Source organism: Hirundo rustica, chromosome 6 (genome assembly GCF_015227805.2).
Source record: "Hirundo rustica isolate bHirRus1 chromosome 6, bHirRus1.pri.v3, whole genome shotgun sequence".
In the NCBI taxonomy this organism is placed as follows: Eukaryota; Metazoa; Chordata; class Aves; order Passeriformes; family Hirundinidae; genus Hirundo; species Hirundo rustica.
Window position 1 is genome coordinate 51,910,332 of NC_053455.1, and position 8,807 is coordinate 51,919,138.

At 40.9% G+C, this 8,807-nt stretch overlaps 1 protein-coding gene across 1 annotated transcript in view; it reads left to right on the forward strand.

Moving 5' to 3' along the window:
* TUB (TUB bipartite transcription factor) overlaps positions 1–5,062 on the forward strand; it is a 146,190-nt gene extending 141,128 nt beyond the window's left edge. Inside the window, exon 14 of the mRNA XM_040066023.2 lies at positions 2,739–5,062. Within this exon, the coding sequence (XP_039921957.1) occupies positions 2,739–2,740 (2 nt within the window). The 3' untranslated portion in view covers positions 2,741–5,062. The remainder of the gene's footprint in view (positions 1–2,738) is intronic.
* Positions 5,063–8,807: the final 3,745 nt, after the last annotated feature.

Below are 8,807 nucleotides of genomic sequence, written 5' to 3' on the forward strand. Positions count from 1 at the left end.
TTTGGATGAAACTGCAAGGAGATTATTTGTTCAAAATTTTCTTTCCTTAAGCTTGGTTTGAAGCTTGAGTTGCATTTAGGAGATTTAGGAAGCTTTAATAAGCTTCTGATCCTGCAATTCCATGCAGATTGCCAGACTGTAACTGCAGCAATCTGTCAGTGTGAAGAGGACACACCAAGTGATGAGAATTCCAAAGTCCTGGCAAGAGTGCCCTTCCTAATTCTCTTAGGCACTCCTGAACATCACGTAGGAAATCATGTACCTTTTCTATGTTGACTTACCAAATAACATCAGGAATAGTTTCACCTCTTTTGAATATTAAGGTTGGGGGGTTTTGTTTGTTTGTTTGTTTGTTTGTGGTTTTTTTTTTTTTGTTTGTTTGTTTTTTTTTTTAAGGCCTACTATCTAGACAAGTGTAATCTTAACATTTAGTCTTCATGTGCTGGGAAATTACATCATGAGATCACTTATTTTGCCAGTGCAGAAAATCTCACCAGTACACAAAACCTGAGTGTGTTGGATGGGCTTTGGACGCTGCTCATGGAATCAGTAAGGTTGGAAAAGACCTCCAAGATCATCAAGTCCAGCCTTTGATGTTGAGTGTTAAAAGAAGTTTATGAGCCCTGGCACCTCCAGCAGGAGGTCTGGGCCAGCACAAGACAACCCAATTATTCCCATCCTGTTCTCTTCCCTAGGGAGAATCTCCTGGCCATCTAGAAAGCAGAACTTTGTTGATCCTGATGTGTCTTTAAACACTACAGCATTTTTTAGCTATTTTAAAAACCTTTTCAAAGATGTGGTTTAAGCTCAAATAAAATAGTCTTTCAAGTAGTTACAGGTGTACCAAGTTGGCTTAGTTGAGAGGCAACTGCTTTTTCCAGCAATTTCCTCAGCTGATGTATGAGCAGAGCTTGATAGTCCTGCTGGAAAAACATAACATAGCTACATATATATATATATATATATATATATATATATATATATATATGCATATTATATAACAATATGCTTTCCTTGGGTTTTGCCTAATGATGCTGCTGGTTTGTGCACCACTACATTTCTTTCTGAAGGGCAGTATTTCCAGTGCTAAACACAAATAGAGCCATGCTTTCTAGTAAAGGCTCCGCCTCATTTCCTGCTGCCTTACATGTGATTTGGTATTTGTTACTAAAAATATAAATTTTTCACCCAAGAAAAGAACAGTATTTCTAGACAAAATCACTGACGCGTAGTGCTGTATGCCTGGATTAGCAGAAGGCTTTTTTTTGCTGACCAGGAATGTTATTATTCCTTACTGTTCCAGCTGTTGCTGTGGGTGAGCACTAGGAGACAGAGGGTCTCCATTTTGAACTTTATCCTGAAGACCAAACTGTTTCACTTTAGAATACTGGAAAACCAAACCATGTAACTACAGAGTTCTCACCAGGCAATTAAGTTGCACTGAAATCAAGTTTCATGCAAATTTATTTATGAGAATGACCCCAAACAAACATGGGAACACCGAGTAAGTGTCAGGAACTGAAAAGATGCTCAGCAAAATATTTAAATCAAGAGCACTAAGTTTTCCTAAGTAAAAAAAAAAAAAAAAGAAACCAAACAATAAGGCTCTATTTCATTCCTAATTGTATTTAGTTAGGGATTCAGTGTTTTACAATGTGGGATGAAAAGAAATTGTGTAGTGTTAATTCTAACTTCTGTTTTAAAGTAGGGTTGCAGCAGTGATATGTACTTTTACAAGATTTCTAAGAGTGTCATCTCAAAAAGCTGATTGTGGAATATAGCTCTAACCGAGGGATTCTCAAGAGTTACTGAGTCCAGTAATACTATGACAAGGTTTTTCTTGGCTTTCTTTCTTTCCAACAAAACCCCCAAACCCCTGTTTTAAAAAGCAGTGTTTATTCTGTCTTTTGGACTCCATTGCACAAGTCCATTTGAATTCCTATTTGGTATCAGTTCAAATACTTTCTGGCAGGTAGTAGGTGCTTTTCAGCTTCTTGGTAATCTGTGTTACTGGAATTCCTTGTTTTGCTTTAAGTTTCCTGATTTATTTTTTTCTTCCACCCCATCTATAACCTTCTCTTCTTTCAAACGTGTGCAGGTTTTTCCATATGGCGACACTTAAGAACACTAAGTCGGCGAAAGCTCTACAAAGTCAACATCTGTGAATTAAAGCGTATTAAATTGCTGTGTATATGTTCTCATTTTGAAGTAGGGTGGCCTTCAGTTCTGGTTGCATAATCTTCCACCTGGGTATTCATCAAGTTGGGCAGTTCAAGGTCGTTGGGAATTTTTAAGTGCTGAACAGGTTTCTGACCGAGCCCTGTGAAACATGCAAGAGGGATTCACCCCTCTGCACTCTCAGGGTGGTACTTAGGACTTACTGGACCACATTTTTTGGTTTCTTGAACTGCACCTCAAGGCTCAGCACCTGCACAGTATAGGGGCCACATTTCCCAAGTCCTGTTTTCCTACTGCAGTAGTTTTCAGCATTCTCTGATTTACTGCCACCTGTATGATGAATGTAAGCTTCCTGACAATAGTGTGCTTTCTACATGGGATTTTGTGGTGCCAGGATCCTTTACTCTAGTGTAGCAGAGCTTGACTCTAGGAGCATGATGTAAATGATGCCCATAGAACTAGGTTGATTTTACAGTGCCCATCAGAGGGTATGCTTGCTTGTGAGAAAATAATCTTCCTTTCTCTTTTTCTTCTTCATTTCTATCTGCCTGGATCTGGAGGATGAGAGCCCCTCTTAGCATTCATGCAAGCCATGTCAGAAAAGCACACACAGCGTGTTTATCACGGAGCAATGCAGCTCTCCCGGGCTCGCTGTCACCCTGCTCTGTCACAGTGCATGCTTGTCCCCGTGTGCTGTCCCCTACCTTGTGTGTCTGTCACCAGTCAGAGGACACGGCTGCAGAGACGTGCATGGAAGCTTAGCACAGAAAATGCTGAACCGAAGCCATTAAATCACACGTCTCCCAATCCTGAAGAAAGAGCTCCTCCTGAAGGCAAAAACTGGGACCTGTGGCCCTTTAAGCTACTTGAACTTTCCTTGTGTTCACATTGCCTTGCAGAAGAGAACACCTTTTTGTTGTACTTGCACTATTTTGAGCCCTAAGCCCAGAAAAAGGCAGCACAGAATCCAAGGAGTGCAGCTGCAGAGAAGCAAACCCAAGTGCAAACAAGCTCCGTTTGCAGATGTGGAGGAAGTCCAGCATGCAGGCTGGGCGGTGGCATGTGCTGGGAATGGCAGGAGGGGATTTCCTGCCAGAGAACGGGCATGCTGCTTGGCACTGCTTAGAGGGAGGCATGGATTTCAGTGTTCAGTGATAGACTGATGGTCACTGCTTCTGTTGTGTTTTATTGGGAAGAACTCTGCCCATACCATTTGTTTCTCATCTGAACTGCTCGATTTCTGTACAGATGTCTTCATGATGTCTTTTTCACCCATTTATTTTCATGTCAGGCCTAATCCCAAACCTGCTGATGTAACGAATGTTTCTAACTTCTGTTGTGTCTCCATATGCCACCCTTGTTTGTCCCTGCCAGAGTCCTCATGTTTTCTTGTCTTTGTTTAAATGTGGGCTTAACTGAATCACAAAAATTGGGCATTACTGGCATGAACATTTCAGAAAATTGGATTTGGAAGGGAGGCTAAAGTTTGCTCTTACATACATCCCATGAAGAGTTGTTGACACTCAAAGGGGGGATCTTGAATATCTTGGTGAAAAATGCTCACCTTTTCCATTAAATGTGCTGCCAAACTCAGTCACTACTGCAACTCCACAGAGCATTTAGAAGAACAAAACCTTGCCCATGATTTAAGGGATAAAATAGGGCGGAACTGAACCAGCACGAGAACTAGCAAATCACACAGAGATTTGCCCTAAGAAACAAGGTCTGCAAGAAACAAACCTCTTACAGTGGCTTACTGAAAAACATGTATGAAAAAGACAAATATTGGAGTTTTAGTAATTTTTATTATCCTAAAATTGTAAATATATTTTCTGGTGGTTGAAACTAACTTTATATCAAATTAAAATCTTGTGCTTGGCGACAGGAAAATCAGGTTTCTCACAGTTGTATGCAAAGTATAAAGGGGACATATGTATGTGCCCAGCAGGATTGTCAGTATTAAGTGTGGGATGGGTTTATTTTATGACTTTCCCAACATTTTCCAGGTTTAGATGTGCAAACATTTGTGCACACACACATATAAATATGGACACAGTCTTAAGAAAACTCCTTTGGTGATACCTTCTTTCCCCTCTGTTCACAATGACAGCATAAAACATGATACTAATTTGTCTTGGCATTAATGATTGCAAAATATCTCTAAAAGAGTCATTTTTTAAAATGAGTATTTTAAAGAGTCATATTTTTAAATCATTTTGAGCAAGTGATTTTTTTGTTGTTGTTGAAAAGATTACAAAAAGTTGTTCTCTCTCGTGCTCTCCATGTAAGTATCAATTACAAAGAACCATCTGCTTTTCCTTTCATCTGACTTTTCAGTGGGATTGATCCTCACAGTGAGCCAATCTCTACCCCATGATCACAAGGCCAGGGCTTTTGTTTCTCCTTTTTGAGCCATTTCTTATACTCAAGAGCAGGGAAACAAAACAAAAAAAAAGTCTGTGGAGGATGTTTTGTAATTTGTTGCACCTCTAGAAGTATCTCAGAAAGTATATACTCTAGAGGTGGTTCATTTCTTAGAGTTCCTAGTAGCCACTGAGCTGATTTTGAACTTTTCAACACTGTCTTCATCCAGCTAATGACAGTCTGAAACATCTGGTGTTTGGAAGCAGCTATAGAAATACCCATTTGAGAATATGTTGAGACTATATCTGCCTGTAAATAAAATTAACTTTTGTTTCTGACTTGTTTACTTAAACTTCAAGAAGTAGAAAATGTGCTACATGAATGTTTCTGTCCCTAGAAAAACGAAAAAACAGATTAATTAATTTTTTTATTTTTATTTTTTTTTAAATTCCCACAGTAAACATTTTCTGATTCATCTCTTTGCCTTTCTTAAATAAACTGATGTTATACAGTAGAATTTGCATATGTTATGGTCTATATTTTCTTTACATATGGTGTTTTAAAGAATGGAATATATCAAATTTGACAAAAAATGACCTAGTCATGAGAACTGACATTTCACCAGACATGTTTTTTCACCATAGCTGTAACATGTCAGGCTTGTTTGCACACAAGACTGTCTTGGCCTGTTTCGAGTAGTCATGCATCTCCCTTTTTGTTCAGACTTTAGAGAATTTTAGATAAAGCTGCAAGAATGTGCTTTTGCAAATTAATTTTTTAAAGAAACTCTTCGGTATTCTGGAGTAAATGTATTTATTTACCAGTATGTCCAACGACTTATTTTCATATTCTCACATAATTTACCTGATGTGTGTCATAGAGGCTCCGGTGTTTGTGAATACAGAACACTGTGCAGAAATATTAAATTTAATTTGTTTGAAACAACGTCTTTCCCTACCCAAGGTCGGAAACACCTCAATAAATTACTTCTACTGGATATGGAGTTGTTTCACATAAGGAGTTTCCAGTGCCATTTAAGCTGTATTTTTACAATTTCCTCTGTCAGGAGCAATACCATTTGGGTAATCTTGCACTTGGGCAGGTGTTTGATCCCAACAGAGAGAGGAGGAGTGGTCTCTGAGCACTATCTAAGCCATCCCAGGAAGATCACTGAGAAAAATTAGAGGTATTTATTTGCTCTTTAGGAATCGTTGCCCCCCAAAAAACTGATGAAGCTCCAAAGCTGAGAAAAATCACTTGACCAGACCAACCCTTCCTGCTGTGTTTGGGATGCTCAGTCTGTCTGATTTATTTGCTTTGAAATACGTAGTCAGTATATAAAACCATTGATATATAGATGATTTTCTAACTCCTACCTGGTTTCTCTTCCCCAGTGTTTGTGATACATAAGGTTAGAAACATAGAATTTTATTATTTTTTATTAGAATGTGCAAGTAATTATTATTTAAATAGAAGATTATTGCATTAGATTGTTCTGTGTTCTCAAAGGTAAGCATAGTTTTCTTATTCTTAGCTGGAAAATTAAAAATCCAAGATATGGATACTAATTGCTAATGCAAAGAGTTGGGTCATAAACTTCTAAGGTATTTATCTGTTTTCCAAATACCATTTGATAACTAATGCTCTTTAGAGTATTTTTGGGGCCAGCAGTGATCTTACTGTTTGCTTTTTTCCTGATACCATGGAATGCCCAAAACAATCTGTAACCATTCTCAAATATCCAGGGAGAACTAATGCTATTTGTGGGTTTTAAGACCTAGTTTTGTCATAATATTTCATTTTAACAACATGTGCTGTTTCTTTTAGCTTTAACAGAAAGCATAGCCATTTCGTTTGCTAGGTGGGAAACATCACAAGTAAAGGAACATGTGCTTTTTTAAAAGAGTGACTGCTTCCAGTGGAGATCTCCCTAACTGCTGACTTTTTCTCAAATTCCCAGCTTTGCTGATGTTCTGACCTATGATTTTGATTTACTTACTTAATCAAAGTTCTCTGAGAATCCTGATTTTGATCAGCTAAGCTCTTCTTCATATTAAGAGTCTCCTCTAGTAGAAGTGAGCAGTTAGAAGTTGTGGAACCTGGAGACACATATTTGATGATCCTTTTCTAAAATGCTCCTCTAAATAGACATTTCTTTTTCAGAGGGAGGAAAGCTGAGGCAAAGGCCAAAAAGGTAATACTCAAACAGGAAGAATCCCAGTTTGAAGGTTGCTGGTGAGCTGCTACAGGAGGAAAGGCTGGCTACATTCAGAGAGCACTTACTGGTCCCTGGGGAGGGACTGCCAAGGCCACCTCAGGGATGAGCTCTTGAGGCTCTCTGACACCTTGCTGCAAAGAAACAGGAAACCTTTAACTCTGTCACAGGTGTTAAAAGTAGCCCTAACAACTCCTAAGGTGTAAGGGATTAGAGCCTTTGCAAGGCACATGTAAAAGTGGAGTTCAGCTCCTTTTATTTTTCTATGTAAAAGGGGGGTTCAAGTCCTTTTTAATGCTTGAAACAATGGGAAATAGACCTGGCATTGAAAAGGGGATCCCTTTGGCTGAAGTTTTGCAAACCTGGGAGAAAACATCTGGTACACAATATGATTATTCTAGAAGCACACAATAACGCTCTGACAGGAGGATTGGGCAACTCCCACCTGGGAGAACGATGGCCATCACGAGGAGCTCCTGATGAACACAAATCCACTTTCCCGTGGTGATGTCTACCTGGTGGATTCCCAGATTACGTGGATTACTGGTACATTTGTACCATTGCCACGGGCACTCCCCCCACACCCCACCCCAGCAGCTAGGGCCAGATGTGAGCAGTTCTGTGGGGGTAGCATGAGGCTGGCACCCCACCCTTATGGCACCCAGCATCTGGCTTGGAGCTGCTGCAGACCAGGGGAACCCAATTTATTTCATTAAAGCAGTGTCCCAGAGGCCCATGGTGGGTGTAGATGCAGTGGGATGCCTGCCCTGTGCTCCTGGGTTTCTGCCTCAGTGTGACAGTTTTGGTGACACGCAGGGAGCACTCACCAGTCTGACAATCCAGGGAAAGGGTGTCAGCCTCACACTAGGCTGTGCCTGTATCCACAGCGGGGCTCCAGCACATCTCCTGCCATTTCCTTTGGTCTTTCTGACTGGGGAATGATGTTAGGGCTTGGCTGAACACTAGGGTGAGATTGACACTAGACCAGATTGGTCAAAGCCACAGCCAACCTGACCCTGAATGTTGACAAGGATGGGACATCCACTCCTCACTGGGCCACCTGCTCCACCACCACCCCACCCTCATGACTAGAGGCAGCTCCCTCAGCCTGCCCTTGTGTGCCGCGAGCCCCAACTCCTCACTATCTCCAAGGCCTGGGCTGGGCCTATGCTCCATGCATCAGTACCCTTCCAGGACTGTGGAGACGAAGAAGGGACAGAAGAACCCATAGGCACTCACAAAATCAAAAAAAAGAGCAGAAGAAAGAAAGTTTGCTGGTTTTTTTTTTTTTTTTTTTTTTTTGGTTTATTGGTTTGGTTTTTTAATTTGGTTTTTTTCCCAACACTGAAAGGAACTTTCCTGTGAAGTAGCTAGAAGGGACCTCCATGAGAAGGCCAGCACTTCTTCCTGGCCGAACTGCCATCTGCTGCTTATCCAGAGAAACAGCTGTCTACATTCTTGGCTTGGTCTGCTAATATTCTTAATTCAAGGCTGACTTCACTCATCCTTCAGGGATTGTTGTTGTCCTCAGACTGAAGCAACACCACCTCCAGACCCCAGGAACCTCAGTGGCCCTCTTGGGGATAAAACTCCTGTCACCTCAGTATAGTAGCTGGGTGAAAGCCAAGTCAATCCATGTCCTTTCCCTGTGGCTTAGAGCAGAGGAGCTCCAAGAAGGGTGGGGTAGGGGATGAGAAGGAAGGGTTCATATTAATGCATGGCAATCAACAAATGATTGTTGCTGCCAGGAGATGGAATGGGTGAGCCAATAGGACAGGCCCCATGTGGAGGCTGGGACTCCATAATATTCCCTAGGACATTTGCAAAGTAGAAATTCCTAGGGCTCCAGGCCTTCATTATGATAGCTTTACTCTGTTTAATAAAACTAGTCCCAAATTGTTGATGTTACAGCCTAAAAACCCCCAGGACATAAGGTGGAACCAATAAAGCAGGATGTGGACGTGGAACGGGAAAATTTTTAAAAAACACCTTCTACTTAAAGGGTCACGGGAGCACAGGTGCTGTCGCCAAAGTCCCAAATAAGGAGGAT